Here is a 21,152-nt window from a genome sequence, read left to right as displayed (position 1 = left end):
CACAATATTTTCTAATTAGTGAAGTACCTGTTTTTCTGTAAACACAGTTACAAGATCTAGATGTCAAGTTTTAATGTGCATGTGCAGAAATGTACATTTATGTAACTCAGAAAGACTGCCCATTTGATTATGACTGCTGGCCAGGCATTAAAAGTACTAAACCATACAACAGCTTGATATCTCAGTGCTGGACATGTTCTCAGCTTCTGGTCAAAATCTGATCACCTTTTTCTAAGTAAAATATTCAGTAAAGCAGTAAAAAACCCTTCTGTCTAACACCACCTGTCAGCTGGGCTTCAGACCAGGCCACTAGCCTGAGACAGCACCTGTGGCTCTGCTGGATGACCTCTGCATTATAGGGAAAAGGAAGAGAGTCATATCATTTCTAACAGACTTGGCACCTTTGATATAGCTGATCTCCAAATACTCCTACTTTCAACCCAAAGACAGCTGCAGACAGCAAACACTAACAGCCTGAAATAACTTGGGCCATTTTCCTCAAACCATAAACACAGGAAAGTACAAGCATTTCTTTTCTCTACCATCTTCAGACTCTCACAGTGTTGCACTCCTCCTATTTACTTTTCATCAGGATTTAGATCTGCTAAATGCAAGCAGCAGAAACCACACACAGCATTCAACTCTACCCTGCACCCAGTATGAACGTAAACAAATTCTGCAAAAAGGTCCTGTATAGAGAGGAGGTGGTGAGAACTGAATCCAGGAAGGCCAAAACAAAGCGTGACAGAAGTGCTTATAAAAACCTTAGTCTGGAATAATTTCTATTTAGAAATACGTTCATGGCATTAAAACAGGTCACAGGTTCAAAGATATATTTTCTTCCTCATCTATGGCTCAGGCACTGTGGAATCAAAAAATGTTCCCCTGGATTTCACCTGAGACTTACTGGAACTTACCAGGCATGGGCTGGTCCTGGAGAACGGGTCAGTCATCTCTCCAGATCTGCACTGCATGCATGAAAGTAGAAGGGAACTGTGATTTTATGTGGAAATGAAGCTACAAAAGAGATAAAATTCTAAAGAATCAACTAAGCAATAAAAATGTGTACAAAGAGTAGTTCAAACTTTCAAAGGCCTACATTGGTCCATAAAAGTAACTTCTATGCTCATTACCATTCCAAGAAAACAATTATGTTTGTCATTCTTCACAATGAAGTGTAAGCAACAAAATTTTTATGATAGCATTATCATCATTGTGATACTAATTCCCACAAGATTAATAGAATACAAATCCAATTTATTCAGATTAATTTACCTTCATTTTCTTATTTTGCACACAAAATGGAAAGACTCCTATAAATTAATTGAGCTATTTATTCTCCAAAGGAGAGGGACATGCTTGTTGGCAATGTTTTATGAACATGAAAGGTAATGGGGCCCATAAAACTCTTTGACACATGTTTTTGAGCTTCACATAATTAGTCTGTACCTTATACTGAAGTGTAAAAAAAGACTGGTTTTCTTTTGCCTGATCATCTACCAGCCAAATTTGCCACTCACAAGAATTTATGTCACAGATTTTTACTCCCTTCTCTTTAAATAGTAATATCTAAGTTCATTGAGGTAGTATGTCTTTTGTAAAAGGCAAAAATAGCTGTTGCATTATGCTTATCTTGCAAAAACAAAAACAATTTTTTCGATGTTATTGAAAACGTGAAGAAAATGAAATTATGTTTTAAAATATGTTGTTAATGTATAATCAATATTCTTCATGGAAAATTGAGATTCATCTTCTTGAATTAATTGAGATTCACCTGTTCTTCACAGAAGGAGTGCCTGGGCATTGGAATGGACTGCCTGGAGAGCTAGTGACATCACCATCCTTAGAAATGTTTAAGAAAACACTGGACGTGGCACTTCCTGCCATGGTATAGTTGGCAAAGTGGTGTAAGTCATAAGTTGGACTGGATGATATCAAAGATATTTTCCAACCTTATTAATTTTCTAATTCTGTGTGATCTTAGACAGACCTGTTTTTTTCGTATAGAGAATCTAGTCAGGCAATGGGGAAGAAAATCTACTATAAAACACGGCTTGTGCTGTGTGTACGTGGACTCTAGTTAGTACAGATAAAGTCACTCTCCAAAAGAGGTTGTAGGAACAAAAGATACTAATTCCTGGTATTCTTAAAAGTTTTGCATTTAGTTGGAAATTTTTTTCTAAATGTGCTATAGAAACTACAAAAAAAGTAGAATTAAAGACATTTTAAGTAATACCTCAAAGCTACCTTTAGAAATCTAGGTTGTTTCAAAACAAGCTGTATACTTAATTTCAACAGAGTAAGAAATATTAAGAATTTGATATATATCTTGATACTATCTGCATGTGTTTCATATGTGCAGCTTCATAGGAAGCTCTTCTTCCTTTGTTAGTTCCACTGGCTCAGATACTACCACAAACTTCCAATGTGTTGTTTCAATACTAGTCATCTTAAATACAAATAAAGGAAAAAAAGTCTTCTCTTTTCACCATCAACACTCTTTTGTCATCTGCAATCGATTCAAAAGGTGGTTTTTCAACTGTTTACATAAAACAAATCATTCCTCATCGTGTGTAATTAAACTTGCTCAAATCCCTTGTTTTTAGGAAATAAACATTACGGTAATTTTCCTGGAATAATAAAAACTGTTAATATATGTAGGTGTTAAATGTATCAAAAAACATGCATTCTGTCTGAGAACAGTCCCAACAAGAGCTGCTTTCAATGCAGGAGAAAATACATTTTTATGGTTATCACTATCGTTCTTTATAGATGTAAGCACTGCAACGTTTCATGAACCTTGCGGCCAAGATTCCTGTTAAGTGTATACAGCGAGTAAATGAATTTGCCAATACACATTCTGTAAGATCTTGATTTTCCTGTCTCTCAGCTAAAATACTACAAAAGCTAGGAAAGAACATTTTGACAGCTTGTAACCACTTTAATTCCTCTAGTACAACAGTTCTCACATTAAGCAAGGAGGCACAAGTGTGTGCTCTCAGCAGGTACAGCTTCCTGACTGGCAGTCATGTCTCAGACTCAGGTGCCTGTGGGAAAGACAAAGAGAGACACGTTTCCAATGAAGCAAAACTAAAGTGGATGATCCAGAGTATCAAATGGTCTTCTCATGTGTGTATCCCTCTGCTTATTTCATTTTTATCTGAACTGTGCACGTCTGTCAGCAAAACCACGTGGAACTGAATAGGAGATCAAGACAGGAGGGGGAAAAGACAGATAACCATAAGGTAAGGGAGATGTAGGTAAGAGGAAAAGCAATCAACACACAGCTAAGCCTCAATGTGGATTCAGAAGCTTTTATTATTTAATGACAGAAATTTTCTCTAACACTTCGCCATCACATGTACCTGATTCAACTCAAAATTTTACTCCTCCATTCTTGAAATGTGTAATTTTTTTTTCAAGTAAAGTTAAATCAAAAATTGAAACCGCAGCAACATTGCCCAACTTATGTCACTACCTCTGATCTTCCATAAAACAAAAAAAAAAAGTGTGGCTTTAGAGATGTGGGGAAAAAATGCTGCATTTTGATCACTTAAGTTCAGCTACAGTGTTACACTGAAATATTAAATACGTGAATTTATAGAAATCAAATATGTGAATTTATAGGAAAAAAACACTAAGAGCAAACCACAAGCAAAGTAAAAACAAAAAATCGGTGAAAAGCATACTTAGAAATGTTGCTATTTGACTTTACAGAAGAGCTCTGTAATTCTCATTCCATGTGCTCTATGTCACCATCACTTTCAAACTAAGACCGAAATCAACTAGCCATGATTTAAGTTCTAGCTTCCTGACACCCACTTTTAAGGCAGTTGTTCCTTTCCTGCAAAAATGGTTATTTTTCGGCCAAACCATAGGTGTCCTTTGTCACATATAGGACCTCAGTAATATTGACATGCAACTGAAATTTAGGGATCCTTTAGGGGCCCAAATACATAACCACCACATCTGGCTCATCACCAGGGCTATCCAGCAACTTAAAATGCTTGTTCAAATTAAATACACTGAAACTGAACGCGTATTTTTCTTCAGCAATTCAGTACTAACCTTCTGTGCATAATCATATCTGTTGCTTAATATACTTCCAAAATAATTGAAAACGGCAGAAGAAAATTTCAACTAAATTCTAACAAGGTACTTAGACTCAAGACCACAGTATGCTGTAACACCAAGTTTATAATTGGACTCTGAGAACCTGATGTAGGGGGGAAAAAAAGAAAACAACATTAAAAAGCCCAACTCTCAAATCTCTGCAGATCTAGCAGCTGGGAGAAAAATTCTCTACACATATATCAAGTTAATTTGTCTGAGAAGTCACTGACAAACTGAGATTCACATAGCAGTACCTGTCATGACAACTAACAGAAAAGCACTTCAGAAAGTGGCAAGACAAACAGTGGGGGCAATTCAACTGACCTTAGATAAGAAAAATAAGAAAGCAAAACTGAAAAAAATACAAAAGACAGAAAACTAATATTGGAACTCAATGCCAACTCTGAACCCTAAATTCAAAGAGAAGCCCTCAAGAAGGAAATGGTTATCATTTATTATAAACAGCAAAAGGACAGGTAATGAAATGTATTGGGAATGTGCTCTAATTAGATAATATAGGAGATGCTTTCTTGTGTTCTCCCTATTTGGTCTTTGATGGAAACAAAAAAAAAAATAAAACAAAAAACAACCAAACACCAATACCCTCTAATTTCCGGGAAACTAAGAAAATGAGACAGGTAGGTGCCCCATTTGATATTTGTGTCTATGCTTAAACGAAAATACTAAGGAAAAAATTAGTTTCACTCTGAGATGTTGAGGGTTCTAAAGGACATCTTCTTCCTCTATAAAGAGATGAATTATTGGAGAACACAAAACACAATGATTCCTAATACTACATATTCTCAATATAATGTCAATCCTTATGAGTCAGTGTAATATTTATGCCAAAGAATATTCTAGTATACCTACATTGCCATCAAATGTCAAGGTTAATTCTTAGCAGTAGCTGGGAGAGGGACACAGATTATTCCATACCACCTCAGGTCATTGCCAGGTGATGGGGAAAGGCACTCTCACTTCTGGGGAGAAGGGATTCCTTCTGGTCAAGAAAACATGGCAGGGGAACTGTCTGGTCTTAGGGTCCACAGTGACCACTTCTGCATGTGAATCACTCTTTTGCACACTTTTATTATTACCATTGTTGCTGTTACTGATCTTATCTCATTTCTGTTTACAGTAAATTGTTCTTCTCTCAACCCATAATGTTTTTTGCTTCCAATTGGAGGTGGGGTGGAGGGGGAACAGCGAGAGTACTAAATTGGAGAACACCATTTCTAAACCATGACAAGTAAGGCATTCTGCATTTGTAGACAGGATTAAGGTAGAGATCTCTAGTTACACAGCCAGCACTGAACAGCTTTTAGATGAAGAATCCATGAAGATATATTTACTGTGAAAAAAGGTGAAAAACAATATATTCCTTGAACAAAACATATTTATAAAGCAATGAGCTATAGAAGGCAACAAATCTCTCCAGATGAAAAGGACTGTAAAAATAGCACTTACACTGAAGAAAGGAGAATTGGAGGAACATCTCAGGTCATAAAGCCCAATACCCTCCGAAAAATAACCCCATAACATTTTTCATACAAAGCTTTTATTTTCCTCATATCTGCTTTTATATTCAAGGTAAGCATTGCAGGTCTTCTTTGCCCCTGCAGCTTCTTATAAACATGTACTCACTGTTCACCTTTACACCTTCATTGTACTCCTTTAAACCTTTTCTTACCTAAATCAGTAGTAGGTGAAGGTGTTTCAAATGTCTTAACCACACTATAAAAGTTTGCATGGTGAAAATATGTTTAGTATTTTTTCATATGGAAGAGGTTAAAAAAAGAGAAAAAAGGAATGGTAAAGCTGACAACCTTTGATACACTCGTAGGTGTACCACTCACATAGGTTCCAACTTCTGGGGGAGGACAGTATTTTTAGAGTGTCCAGAGTGCAACAACACTGGCAAAGAAACTGGAGAATTTACAGTAAGGCAAAACATTGCAAAAAAACATTTGGGATACAAACTGTTTGCAAAGATGAATTCAGAAAATGCCAGAAATTTATGCCAACTACATCCGTCGAATTGTACAAATCCTTTGTGCATTAGTTCAATATCTTGACCTACAGTCTTAATCAATCTGCATCACAAGCCCATTTTTCTGTGTTTTTCTCCCTACAGAAATACTCAACCAGTTACTTGGCATTAAACATTTCAATATTAAATGTAGGACTGAAAACAGGAAGAACAACATCCTAAGGATGCTGTAAAGATGGACTGGATTAATGTGATAACATATATACTAAACTCATAGCAAGCTGTCTATCTGCCAGCAAAGACAAGCACTTCTGCAGCACAATTTACATCAAACGCTAAACTCTATCATATATCTAAAAAAGGTCACATGAACTGCACTGTGAAAATGTTTACGCTTTCACTGACTTTAAAATGAGATTATGGCAAATACAGATGACTACTCTTCAGATGAAACTATTTGTCAGCTGTTTCTTTTTATCTATGAGGATCTGACTTCCAGGACATTTATATTTGGGTTTGGTGGTTTTATTTGTTTGTTTGTTTTGGCTGGAGCTGATAACTTAAAATGAAAACATGTGTGCAAGTTCTTTAAAATGATATCTTGAAAGAATCATTATTCCAGATATTATGCTCAACAAGCACATATTAGGTCAAATGCTTTAGAGCAGGTAATTTCATCACAATTATTACCTTTTAGTAACATTCGGTGATATCAAATTTTAAAGCCTCTTATTTTTATTTTAAATATTGATATGTTTTTTACTGAGCACATATATACACAAAACCTTATATACTCTCACCTTGCAATGAATGTTCGATAGAGCATTAATGACAGTAGATACTTAGAAAGCTCTGGAAAGCCTTTCTGATATTTTCAACAACATTATTTTCCATAATAATTCAGGTTATTATATTAGTTCGATTCAGGAAATAATTTTTCTATTTTTATGATTCAAGCTGATACACAGAACTACATCGGAATTTGTTCAGTATACAAAATAAATAACAGAAACAACCACATTTCTTTTAGGTTGCACAGAGGAAAAAGTGTCTACCCAAGGTATAATTACAGTAAATTCACGAATACAAGCCGCACAGAGTATAAGCCGCATATCCGGTGTGTTGGCAACATTGATGTCTTTGTCAATAGATAAGCCGCACCCGGAATATTAGCCGCACTTTAGTTCGCAGCGAACTTTCACAAAGTCGTCATTTAGTAACACAATCGCGGGATCGCCGGGGCTTACTGGCTTACTGCTGACCTCGGAAACATTGTTTCCAAGTGAAAAAAGACACAACCCTTTATTTACAAGCCGAAAAAAGACAGGAACAATAGTGTGGCCATTTTGCGAGCATTCCCAATGGATCCGCGTTGCCTTTAAACAGCCGCTCAGCCGCGCGGGCAGGCAGCTGAGCTCCGAGCGGAGCCACATTCTCCGTGCTGGCACAGGAGCGGCCGTTGTAGCCCTCTCAGCCCCGCGGGGGGAGCGCCCCGTTTTAGCCCTCGCGGCCCGCGGGGCGAGCGGCCGTTTTAGCCCTCGCGGCCCCGCGGGGCGAGCGGCCCGTTTTAGCCCTCGCGGCCCCGCGGGGCGAGCGGCCGTTTTAGCCCTCGCGGCCCCCGCGGGGCGAGCGGCCGTTTTAGCCCTCGCGGCCCCCGCGGGGGCGAGCGGCCGTTTTAGCCCTCGCGGCCCCGCGGGGCGAGCGGGGCCGTTTTTAGCCCTCGCGGCCCCGCGGGGGAGCGGCCGTTTTAGCCCTCGCGGCCCCGCGGGGGGAGCGGCCGTTTTAGCCCTCGCGTGCCCCCGCGGTGGGGGATGCGGCCGTTATTTAGCCCTCGCGGCCCCGCGGGGGGAGCGGCCGTTTTAGCCTCGCGGCCCCGCGGGGGGAGCGTCCCGTTGTAGCCCTCGCGGCCCCGCGGGGGGGAGCGGCCGTTGTAGCCCTCGCGGCCCCGCGGGGGGAGCGGCCGTTGTAGCCCTCGCGGCCCCGCGGGGGGAAGCGCCGTTGTAGCCCCTCCGGCGCCCCGCGGGGGAGCGGCCGTTGTAGCCCTCTCCCTGCAAGCCGAGTGGCCGTTCTAACCCCCTCCTCCCTGCGGGAAGAGAGGCTCCCCCCAGCCCTCTCCCTGCGAGCCCAGCCAGCCCCGTAGCCGCACAAGACTGAAAACACTTTAAAATACAGAGAATATCACACACTTTTATTGACTGCCGAAGGTAACTCACCCCGATAACAACCCCCGCCCCTCAGTAACGACCGCCATCCACAGGCAGGCAATAAGCTGTTCTCTGATTTGGTTCATCGTCGGAACAATGGGAAACCATGGATTTCAGACTGTTTTGGCTCGGACTGGACCCAGCATGATACTAGGTAAGGGCAGATATCACATTTTTTGTCCATATATTAGCCGCACCGGAATATTGGCCGCATTTCGGGTTTCCACCAAAATTTTAGTCTTCTTGCTGCGGCTTGTATTCGTGAAATTACTGTAAATAGAAGGTTAATTTTTGTTCAAAATATGAGAAACCAGGGGACCCTTTCAATAACACAAGAGTATTCTATCAGTGACAGGTAAACTCTCAATATCTGTTACACTTGTATTTGTTTTAATTTAAAGCAAGAGAACAGAAGTCATACCTGGTTTGGGTAGGAAGGGACCCTTAAAGATTATATAGTTCCAACCCCCACTACCATGGGCAGGGACAACCTTCCACTGACCAGGTTGCTCAAAGCACCATCCAGCCTGATCTTGAACATTTCTGGGGACTGGGCATCCACAGCTTCTCTGTGGATGACACTGTGCCAGTGTCTCACCACCCTCACAGTAAAAGACTTCTTATATCCCATGTGAATCTACTCTATTTCAGTTTTAAACTATTGCCCTTTGTCCCATCGCCACAGGCTTTGATAAAAAGTCTGTCCATCTTACAAGCTCCCTTAGTTACAACCTTGCAAATTGTAATCAAGGTAATAAGGTCTTCCCTAAGCCTTCTCTTCTCCAGGCTGAAAAAACTCCCAACTCTCCTTCCGGGGTCTCCACAGGCTTTAGCCCCCTGATCACTTTTGTGGGCTTCCTCTGGTCTGCCAGAAGTGCCAGAAGCCACTGTTCCCATAGCATTCAACATTTCTACGTTCAACTGAACCATTTAATGAACAGTGCAACAGTTTAGCTTAAGCCCACTTCTGTCATCTGGCTAAGATGTTCTGCCAAGCTTTTCACTGGTCTAGTTCAATGGAAAAATTAAATATTCACTGAAAAGGAATACTGACAGCTGAGAGTATGAAGAGAGATAGAGGTATACAGGGTTAAAGGTATTTCTGTTTGTCTGTGTATCACCTCTTAGAACATATTTGTCAAGATTAGCATTGTAAGATATTCAGAAAAAAATTAGAGTTCCAAGAGTAAAAGTCAAAACCACCATAAATTATGCTAGGATTAACAAGAACTCAGAAAAGATTTCCCATTTACTTTTTGTTAGACTTCATTTCCTATGTAGTGATTTTTCTTTTCTATATGTAGTGATTTCTCATTTCTGTAAGAATTAAGGACCCTTCTCTCAGATGACACATAACAGAATCATCAGGTTCTACAGCTATGCTTAAATAAAGTTATCAGTACAATTCTCCCCTAACAAGGATGAAAAACAGGAATCAACCCAACCAATACAATTTGCAATTTGAAATATTACCAATCTCCTAGGCATTCTGTTCTGGGCTTTTAACACAGTTTCTGGTAACAGAAAATACAAACAGAACACATCTGTTAACTATATTCTGGAATCTAACCTCCAAACAAAACAAAACCAGAGACAGTCCCAGTTCCAGACCTTCGAAACACAAGAATGAACAATGGGGTCATAGCATAAATTGCTTCTTTCAGTTGCAGGCAAGGCAGAAGGATGCTTTATTATGTAAGGTACGCCGATCCTAAAAACATTGTAAGATCCTGCCCTGTTGAAACACTGTCCTGTTGGAAGAGTACGATATGACAGTGGAGGAGGATTCTTGAAGCCAAGGGTCAGATAAAGTCATGGGTTAACTCAGGCTGCAAGATGAATGTGGTAGCCTAGGAGTGGAGCATTACAAGGCCATTTAGTGATGGGATAAGAGGCAATGTTTGAAAGCTTCAACTGAAAGATGGGAGGTTTAGATTAGTTATTAGGATGATCCTCTTTAATGTGAGAGTGTCAAGGAACTGGAACAGGTTGCTCAGAAAAGTTCTCCTCCCTGGAAACTGCTCCAAGGTCATGCTGGATGGGGCTCTGAGCAACCTGGTCTAGTGGAAGATGTGCCTGACCATGGCAAGGGGTTTTGGAACTAGATGTCTATTGAAAGTCCCTTTCCATCACAAAACATTCTATGATTTTGTGAGGCAGAAACATACAAATAAATAAACATATGAAACAACTAAACCCATCAGAATTATAAGTAAGTCACACCTACCTACAGCCTTGAAGGGCTTTGTAACAGGAAAAATTGAAGCTAGGGGTTGTCTTTACATACAGTTTATGTTTTCTCCAACAACAGCATATTGATTTGGCAAAATAAGTAAACACTTCTTCTACAGAAGCAACTTCCTTATCACTGTACTGCACCACAGACAACGAAGAGAAAGTTAGGACATGCAAAAGCACAGATGATATTGAGTAACTGGATGCTACTCAGGAGAAAACCAGAGGGGTTGTTGCTCAGAGATCCCTTTAAAAAATAGTCATATTCCTCACCCCAGTGTAGATGATTTCCTCTTATCTGACAGCAACTGAGGTTTGAAGACAAGACAATCCAAAGAAGCAGTCCATTCATAGATCAAAAATAAATACACAGGCCACACAGTTTGGAAGAGATCCAAAGGTCATCACATAAATGCAAAATCCTCTACCATTTTACTTGTTATTCATGAACAAGTCCTTTTGTTGAAAACATGCATGAAGTCTTCAAAATAAACCTCAATACCAAAAATATTGGAAACAGTCTAAATACAGTTCATATATTTTCAAATAGTCACCACATAACATTTTCCCACTTGTATGGTTAACATAAAAGCATATCCTGAAGAGATGGACTTCCAAAACATCTACAGTAAGCAAATTTGCCAACCATCTGCGCAAAAAACACTTAGATTCAAACACAGAAAAAAAACAGATTCCCAGCCCAGCAGTGGAATAACACACCTGATCAAACATGAGACTAAGCACGGAAACATTCTAGTTTGAATTTAGCAACAAAGAATATGTAGGCCAGGGAGATTGTGGCTAATCAAACCTGCCTGAATTTGCCTGTATCTAACACTTCTATATGAAGCAGAGTATCCAAGTACCTTTTTGAGTTATTGACAACATTCAAGGCATACCTCTAAAAACAATATTTGACATGCCAGATGCTGGACTAGCTGTCAATGTTTTTTGCCTTTTTTTTTTTTTTTTTTCATGTAATAGCCTTATGGTTAGAACACTCTCCAAGAAAGCACTAAATTACATCTTAAAAACAGGCATTTCATACTATTTCCTTCTAGCAGAGAATGAGTGGGAAAACATTCACTCCTAAGGGCTAAGCTCAGTGAAGGACTTTCTACCACCTCTTCAGTCGAGTCAGTAAGGAAAGATCAAAAGATGAATGGGGCCCCATTAAAAAAAAAATCTAATGTAGCTCATATTTACACCCTTAGCTGGATGCAGCGGGGCCTCCTAATACTGTTTCATAGTAAATGTAAGAAAAAAATATTACATTACCTAAACAGAAAAAAAACAAACGTGTCAAAGAGGTTTCAATCTCTGTCCTGTCAATCCTGCTGAAAGACATGGAATAGCCCTCTACCACATATTTAATTGAGAATATCCATTTTCTTCTAGCTTCCCCTCCTACCTACTTCTTATTATCCATCCATATCAGAGGTTTACTTCCAATGGAAGTATAAATTGCCAGAATTCAAACACATTGAGAAATTGTAATGGTGGTTACTTAGCTTTTAAAGGGTCAAATTCAACATTCAAAGAAGTAAGAGACATTTCTTACATGGATACCAAGGACTTTTATGTAATACATCATCTGGAGACACTATAACACAACTGGTGAGAAATTTCAGTGTGAATTTGGTACCCACACTTGACAGGTAGCACGTTGTAGAGGCCATCAAGTTCAAATCACTGGTTTTATCACACAAATTGAGCCTGTTTCAAAAGGGGCAAACTGAGACATTACATAAAGAAACAGAATTTTAATATTTTACTTTTCCTATTTAATGTCATAAAAGCATTGTTTTTCCTTTCTATATACAGATTCGACTGCAAAAAATTTTGACTAATGAAAGTGGCTCTCTATGTCACATCCTGCATGCAGAGTTTGGGAAAAAAACATACATAGTAATTTTGCAGAAAATATAATAAAGCTACAATCAGGTAAACAGACTTTTTAAAAAAAAAATCTGTGTTTTTCAATTTTGAAAAGAGAAGAAGCAATCTGAATGATAACAGATCAACAACAGGAGCTGTAGGCTTTCATTCAGAGCTGACTTGTTTGCATCCAACATAAATGGGCAGTGACCATTTACCATCAAACAGCTGTTCAGCAGCCTATGCATGATGATAAGGTAGCTCCTGTTGTAGAAGTGGCCAGGTGACAATCACAGTTAATTGCCATCCCTGCTGGCAGTCTCAAATAAGGAAACAATAAGACCTGGAGACCATAGTAGCCTGTATCTTTTAGAAAGTAACTCCAGAACAGGACAATGAAAAGTTATCTCTCAAATGAGCCATGTCTACCCAATATGCAACAGGATCTCAGTTTAAGGTGAGATTCATATCACATCATATCATATTTTTCGTGGTTTAACCCCACTCAGGAACCAAGCCCCAGCCAGCTGCTCACTCCCTCCCATGAGCAGGATTGGGGAGAGAATCAGAAAGGTACAAGCCAGAAAACCCATGGGTTGAGCTAGTTTAATAGGGAAAGCAAAAGCCGTGCACACAGGCAAGCAAAATAAATTAATTAATTCCTTCCCATGGTAGGCAGGTGTTCAGCCATCTCCAGGAAAGCAGGGCTCCATCAGGTATAACGATGACTTGGAAGATGAACATCATCACTCCAAACCTCGTCACACGGTCTGGAATATCTCTTTGGTCAACTGGGTCACCTGCCCTGACTGTGTCCCCTCCTCACCTGCCAGGAACCCACAGTTTCCTCACCAGTGTGGCAATAAGGAAAGCAGAAAAGGCCTTGGCTCTGTGTAAGCCCTGCTCAGCAATAGCAAAAATATCTCTGTGTTATGTTATGGGAAATACTTTGCATTTTTGGACATTAAGAGTCCTTTTTCCTAGTACTATCACCATTTAGTAAGCATAAATACTGGGTTTCATACTCTTCCATACACTGTACATAAAGCAAGAAGGTCAATTTTCCAAGTACCATTCAGTTTTGGTCGCTCCTTTCAAAAAAAAAACAAAAAACATTTACTTGCCCTTAGAAGTATTACCTTAACAGAACAGCACAGGGTTCTAAAGTTCTACTCCTTATGCTAAAAAAAAAATATAAAAAGGGAAAAGTTAAAGCTTGTAACTCCCCAATTTTGCTATAAGGTGATTCATATATTGCTTAAAGTTACCATTCACCTCTTCAGTATTTACAGCAAAGTCAACTGAATAAATGCACTAAAAAGTAGTTCTGAATCAAAACTATGTTATTTAGACTCTTGATGCAGCAGCAGGCAACTGTGATATCACGTAGAATTTCCTTCTTTGACCAAACTTTCTAACATGGTAAAATGCATACTCCAGTTATGAAGCAGAAAAAAACCTACTCATTTTACCTTTAAAACAGTAAAAAACCACAATATGAGGGTATTCACTGTAGGTTCTTCTCTCTGATTTACTATTGTTCATTAAACAAGTATGCAAGATATATATTTGGAATCCAAAAATATCACAACTCTTTCAATTCTGAATTGCCACGAAGGTGACCACCCTCTACCAGGAGAGCCTTCTGAGGCTGCTTTTGCATTTAATGGTGCTTCTGCTTAGTAAAATAACTCCTTGATGGCCACACCAAGGACCATAAACAGCCTATTTCTACTACTTTGTTTTTGTCTTCCCCTGTTGAGAGCCTACCAAATTAGACCATTTTCCTTCAGATGGAGAATATTACATTATATTTATCACTATAGCAACTAACCTAATTGATTTGATGCAGGTTTCTCTTCCACCATAGGATGGAGCCATTATCCCTAAGTATAATCTAAACATTTAGAAAGAAGAAATTATCAGTTTATCATTTTACCACATCAATACGAATATAATTTGGCTTCAGATACTAAAGTATAAATGAAAGTCTAATGTGTTGTATATGCACATCCAGAACATTCTTTATAAATATGCTTATCTGTCAAGCAGAACTTAGATTATGGTGTTTACTGGTTCCTCCCAGTAATAGGGATGACTATTGTACAACAAATACACTTCTAGAAAGAAAGATTCATTAAGTAATTAGGAGAAGTAGAAGCAATGTGCAAATAACTGATTCAGAAATAAGCTTTGTCAGACTAACTGATTAAAAATGGAAATAGGCAAGATGGATCAACATTTGTATTTACAGTGCTATTAAGAAAGGAAAAATTGAAAAGTTATTTTTGAGATTTTGTTTTGGAGGCTGCAAGGTTTGTTTTCAGTAGAATGATACAGTGAGAGATAATAAAATATTAGGTTCCTGTAATTAGTTTGATAATATATTCACCTTTTTTGCTACACTTCCATATACCTGACAATAAGATGTGGGGGAAAGTGGAGACCACCTTACATAGTCAAATTCTTTCCTTTTACTTCCTAAGAAATATGGCAATCCTGTTATTTTAAAAACATTTTAAAAAGTCATCATGACCCACCCCCCCATACTCAGATCTTTTCTTCAAAATAAGGCACCAGATGAAAAGAAGACTGATTAAACTATAGCTGATTTTTAAAAGAATTAAAAAAATATGAAGTGCTGCTTTACCTAGAAATAGCGTCACTTTTTTTTAATCTTGATTTTTCACAGAGCAAAACCCATTTTTTTCAATGTCTCAAATACTACCACTAGAGAAAATGTTCATGATGCTTCATTAACATTTGGATTGCAATTGTCAAATCAGTGAAGCATTACATAAATGGTGGAGTGTTTTGACACTGCATATTTTAAGCAGCATGGTGCTTTTCACTGCTATATGAAATGAAGAGTGTACTACATATTTGAGGAACACCATCTACACTGGCTGAGAGAACTAATTAGAAACTGGTCTTTAAGCACACTAGAAAATGTCTTCAGATTATCAGCCAACATTTGCATTTTTCATCAGTAAACAATGCAAAATATAAACAATGAACAATATGTAACAATTCAAATGGAAGACTACATTCCTTAGGACAAAACACTGTTGAACTTCTCAATGCTGAAAAGAAAAAATAAAGTGTCAGAGTTAATGGTTAACTCTTTTTGAGGCCATGCTGATGGAAAATATATGCACAGAAGATCTCATCTCTTCTCATAAGAAGCCTGTGGCTCCTTGGACCCTTCTAGCACAAGCTTAACAAAGTATTTCCTATCACTAATATCAAACTGAATTCCCTTTACACCTGAACTATTCATTCTGTAATATGCACTTCCATGAAAAATAAATTATTTTAAAACTCACTATATTGTTTAGTATATCCTCTATATTAACATATTAAATATAGCATTATGTATGAAATTATATTGTGGTTTGTTTAATATGATTTTTTTAAATGAGAAGTGCAATGCAAAATGTGCTAAATTACAAAAAAAAATGTACAAAATATGTTATTCTTTTTAGAATAATCCACTTTCAGCGTCATCAGTATAAAGGGCCCCTGCAATATGCAAAACAAAAGTGAAATAAAGGTTCTCCTAACCAATTACAATCTTGTTTTGAAAAAAACCCAGAACATATACACAGAAAAACAGTCAATGTAATACAGTTGGAGGGAATGGAACAGAGGGTTAAGAAATGCAGCAGGTATGCTCCTGCAAACCAGCATGTATTTCCTATTCATCATAGCCTACACCTATTACAGCTCAACAAGACAAGCCTAGTGCAAAATCTTTTATGCTACAGCTAATGAAAGCAATATGCACCATGGGTAAATTACAGACCCCACTCAGCTCAGGGTGGGAAAATACAGCGTAGATTCATTTTGGCAAAGCTGTGTGGGTCCTTCCTGATACACTGCGTATATTTTATATTATTGCGTAAAAACAGCTTTTTCTATTCTCTTTGCAAGTTTCCCACTCTGGGGCTAGGTACTAACTTTCATTCCCTAACTTGAAGTATGGGCATTAACTCCACTTACATTATATAACTGCTTGAAAATTATTCTTCCTGAAAGTAAAACAAAGAAAAACAAAAATAACCAAAACAGACAAAAAGCAGGAAAAAAAATAAAGACCTTTAAAAGTATTTATAGTCCAAATACTTGATTCTTACAGATACCTTATCTGCAACAGTGTAATTAATGGAAAATCTATCAAGCCTGGAAAAAGAATATAAAAACTCTACCAATAACCTGAGATGCAGCTCTAAAACAGGCAACCCGGACTTACTAAACTGCTGAGGATATGATAAGGAAGTGCCAAGATCTGCTCCTATGGGATTTCAAAGGATCACATATGATCCCAGGGATGCTGAGACATCTGTCACTTGATGAAGTCTGTGCTTCCTAAAAGAATGAACATAAGCAAACCAGCTCCTCTTCGTGGATGGGGGACAGAGTTAGGAGAGTGTGTACGAGGAGGGAGCAGCCTCAGAGGAACCTGGTTAACATCTGACAATAAATGGTGAACAGCGGATCAGGGTTACTACCGCTACAAAGTTTGTTTCTACAGTCCAAGAGATGTTACTGTTCGGACTGGAAATGCCACATCCAGAACGTAAGAACATCTCCCTCTCCTGAGAAGCAGCAGCATTAAAGCGCCGGTCTACCCGCTTTGCCATGGGGGACTGGGGGCAGATGTGCTGAGGGGCAAGTCTAAGGCACAGCATCTATGCCTGCCAGCCCCGGAGCCTGGCCTTCACCTGAAGTGTTACCTCACGTGGGAAGGATTTATGCCCAGCAAAAGCACCAGGACAAATATGTACTTACTGCAGTAAGCGATTAGGAGACTAGCCAGGATCATGATAGCCCAGAAAGTTGAGGACATGCTTGGCAAGGCGCTGGCATCTTTCCTACTGCTTCTCCTGGGAGATGGAGCCATTGAAGCCACTTCCCCGGCGGGGGGAAAGTCAGTCAGTCTCAGCAGCCAGCTCTCCCCTTGACTGATGGCCTTGCTCCACGTGTAATCCTCAAGGCAGGCATCTTCCAGCGACTCTGCTGCTCATCATCAGCAACATGGTCCTGTTGCAGGAATCATCTTCCAGCCGGAAAGCCAATGCGACTCTAATGCACGCGGGGCTCGGGAGCAGTGGCCACAGCCAGCCTCGCTCCGGTCACTGTGCTGGGATTCACTAGCATGGAGGGCTCACTGCGGTTTGGATGCCTCGCGTGATACTGAGCTTCGAAGATGTCCCACGAACGAGCCTCTTTTTTTTTATTTATTTCCCTCCTGTTTTCAATTTGCAGAAGTTGCTCCGCTCGCTGTCCTTGCCGTGCTCCCCTCCCGGGGCAGCCCCCCCAGGCGGAGCGCGGCCCCGGCGGGGCTAACGCGGCGCCTCCCCCGCCCGCCCGCGGCTCTAGCCCCGCTCAGGGCGCCGCCGCCCCCCAGCCCGGGCCAGCATGGCCGCGGGGGCCACCGAGGGGCGAGGGCAGCCCGGCGGCACCGCCAGCCGGGAGGGCTCCGCCGGGCAGCTCCGCGCAGAGAGGGCGATCCGCGCCCCGGCCCGGCGCCCGCAGGGCGAGCACAGCCCCGGCCCCCCACGGCCTGTCCAGCCTGAGCTCCCCTCCCGGCCGGTCCTGCGGCTCGACGGGGCGGAGGCGGCCGGGACACTTTATACGGGGGGTGGGCAGCGGGTCCGCTCCTCTCCGTGCGCCGCCCGCTCCGCGCTCAGGCTCTGCCGCTCCAGCAGCGCCGGCCCTTCAAGTAAAGGGAAGCGGGAGGAGGAGGAGGGGGCCGGCGGTCACGCCCACAGGTGCTCAGCGCTCCGAGCAGAGCGCTCCTTCCCCCGCTCCGCTCGCGCGTCCCCGCCGCGGGAGCGCGCCCGCCGGGGGCTCGCATCGCCCCGGCCCCGCCGCTCCCCGCTCCTGCTCCCGGGGCGGCGCCGCCGGGGTGGGAGGGAGGAGCCGCGGGGCGACTGTCCCTGTCCCTGTCCGTGTGCCTGTCCGTGTCCCCGCTGCGGCTGTGCGGCGGGCAGCGGCCGAGGGGCGAGCCCTGTGCCTCGGCGGGGTAGAGCCGGCTCCGGCCCCCAGCGTGTGCCCACGGCGGAGAGGGGGCGCGGGGGAGCGCCGGGCCGGGAGCGGAGCGGAGGGGAACGGAGCGGAGGCGGTGCCGGCCCCGAGCCCCCCGGGGAAGCTTTGCTCTCGGCTGGCACGGGGTCTCGACGGAAGGAAAAGTGGCCCAGGGAATTGTCTCTGCCAGTCCCCTCACCTGCACGGTGCGGCTCGGGATCTCCACGATGAATTGCGCCTCGACGCGACCATAGATGCTAAAGGAAACAATTCCTCACTGTGTATCCATCTGCGGTCCTTACGGGGACTGCTCTTGGCACGCGGTTTCTGTCGCTGAAATGGCAGCGACACATCGGTATGAAACCCGCTTTCGAGGGCTTGAGTTCACATGTGTGCCAGTATCCCTTATGATTAAAAGCTTATATATTTTAAGACGGACCAGGTAGTTGAGCTTTTCTGTTCGGAGTCTCCATAGCAATGTCTTCAAATTAATATTTTAAGTTCTGCGGAAGGTAGTTGCGTTCCAAGTACAGGCAGGGTTGGCAGACTAGAAGAGGAGCTTGGTCATAAACCGCCCTATTATCTCCTCCTGTGTTTTACTCGCATAATAGAAATGCCATGAAAAAGCTGATCCATATTCCTTCAGAAGCCCCAAGTTTGTCTGATTGTTTGACATTTAAACATCTAGACTTAAAATTGCATATGAATGATGCAACATTCACAAGACAGAACTGTAAGGACCTTTTTAGTACAGCTGCACTTGTTTAGATATTGCAACTAAGTTCAGTTTTGCCCCGTAAGGACATTGCCAATGTAATCACTTTGACGTTAGAGAAAATTTTCTACCAGAATAGTTTCATGCTGAACTGGTAGGGCAATAGATTAATGTGTTCAAACATGCTTCAGAGATGAAATTTTCACTGTTGTTTAGGTACAGCTACATTTGGGTACCAGAGCATCTCCTTCAAAGATGTCACTTTCTTTTCCCTTATTTTCACAGGAATTTCTTTTCTAGTATATTTGGAAATGAGAATAGAGTGCATTAAGACAACATGCTTGCCTATATATTCTAGTGTATTCTCCTTCCCCATATAATTTTAAAGAACATTTTTATGTAGAGACAAAATCTTTATATCACCTTCCATCTCTAACTTAGACACTATATTTTCCTTCTAAGTCAACATAAATTCATCATCCCCCTTGGAATCCTGAAGTATTATTTCAATTTGATGTTGTAAAGTTTCATGAGTTTTTTTGTTGTTTTTTTTTAAAAAACTAGGACTTTCAAAATTCCTATTCTCAGACTAAATGTAAATAAGTCTTGAGCAACAAAAATGCCTCTGCATGATGTGCTGCTGTTTATTGCAATTCCAGGGCTAACATGTAAATTAAGCAGTTTTCTGTATTTATGAGAGAATTTGATTCCCTTTATAGCTGAGTAATGAATGTCCAGTTAAAGAGCATATTTTAAAAATTACTACAAAGAAAAAGCACAAGCAACTTGAAATGAGATACATAGTATGAAGCATAGATTAAGAGACTCCAAAGCATAAGGGACTGCAGTAGAAGTAAACAGGCAACTATAACTTTCAGTAGAGTCTACAGAATTTTATATAGTAAATCTTACAGTTTACCCAAGAAGTTGTGGTTAGACAAGAGGATTTCTCTTGGAAATGCACCCAGCTTTCAGTCTGAGGAGTAGAAATCATGATTACTGTTCATCTAAATAGAGCTTGAAGGTTCATGCAGAGGCTGTTGCTTTGATAATTCTGAAAACTGACATTCTTCACTTGAGACCAGGTTAATTCCCATGTTGAAGAGCTACTCATTTACTCAGAAAGTAAGGCACTATTCACTGAATACAAGAACTACCAAGCTGGGGCTTTTGCATTTCTGTACAACTACCTATACTAGCTTTACAAATAAATTTTTCATTAAGAAATATTTTCAAACATTGCATTCTGATTTGATTGTCAAAGACAAGACTTAAAACCACTCTTAAAATGTAGTTTTAGGTCACTGCTGATTCGTTTTGCAGGTGCATATTGATCTCCAGTAATGGCCTGGCTGTTCTGCATGATTTTGTATTGAAAAGTATTTCACCTTACAGTGACACTATTCACAATGTAAAGTCTTGCTTAAGGAAGAAGTGGCAGAATGTGTTCTCAAATTAATTTACTTGCCGCTTTCTTGATATGTTCTTCACACTTTGATTTTCAAAGAAAATGTGTGAGGTCTGTCTTCATTGCCTCCCTAATCTCCCAAGAAATTCCCAGTATTCAGACCTGTATGTATGGAAATGTAAGAAACAATGATTAAAGTAATGGAGAGCTGAATAGGAAATAGAAACCCAAGTGAAAGGCTGTATATCAAAGTGAAACACCCTTTCCAGAAATCAGATTTGTCCCCATATAGTCAGACACCGATCTCTCATTCTGCCGTTGCTGTTGGAAGTGTTAATATTTGCAAGGAAATCAAAATGATATTTAAGCTCTTTACTAAGATAGGCTGTGCCATTGGTCCAACTGAAATTATAAGCAAAATATATCTGTTAACTAGAAAAGGCATAGCTTGAAGCCTGTTGTAAGCTGTATCTATGTCAGTTTGTCCATGATGTGTGCATGCATCACTGCTTTCTGTAGGATGTCAGACCTGTGAAGCCTGTGTAGTGATGTTGACCTCTATTACAGGTGAGAGGATAA

General features: G+C 40.7%; 1 protein-coding gene across 8 annotated transcripts in view; it reads right to left on the bottom strand.

Moving 5' to 3' along the window:
- TAFA5 (TAFA chemokine like family member 5) overlaps window positions 1-18,237 on the bottom strand; it is a 399,141-nt gene extending 380,904 nt beyond the window's left edge. For 5 of the 8 annotated variants that reach the window (XR_006162971.1, XR_006162972.1, XR_006162974.1 and 2 more), the window contains exon 1: window positions 17,212-18,237. Coding sequence is in view for 1 of the 8 variants with exons in the window: in XM_033058662.2 (XP_032914553.1) it covers window positions 17,212-17,323 (112 nt within the window). In the remaining 7 variants the exon portion in view is untranslated. The remainder of the gene's footprint in view (window positions 1-17,211) is intronic. The other 3 variants (XR_006162976.1, XR_006162977.1, XM_033058662.2) reach the window with 3 other exon arrangements.
- Window positions 18,238-21,152: the final 2,915 nt, after the last annotated feature.

This window comes from Catharus ustulatus, chromosome 4 (assembly GCF_009819885.2).
Source record: "Catharus ustulatus isolate bCatUst1 chromosome 4, bCatUst1.pri.v2, whole genome shotgun sequence".
NCBI classification, from domain to species: domain Eukaryota; kingdom Metazoa; phylum Chordata; class Aves; order Passeriformes; family Turdidae; genus Catharus; species Catharus ustulatus.
This window is presented reverse-complemented; position numbering and strand designations above follow the sequence as displayed.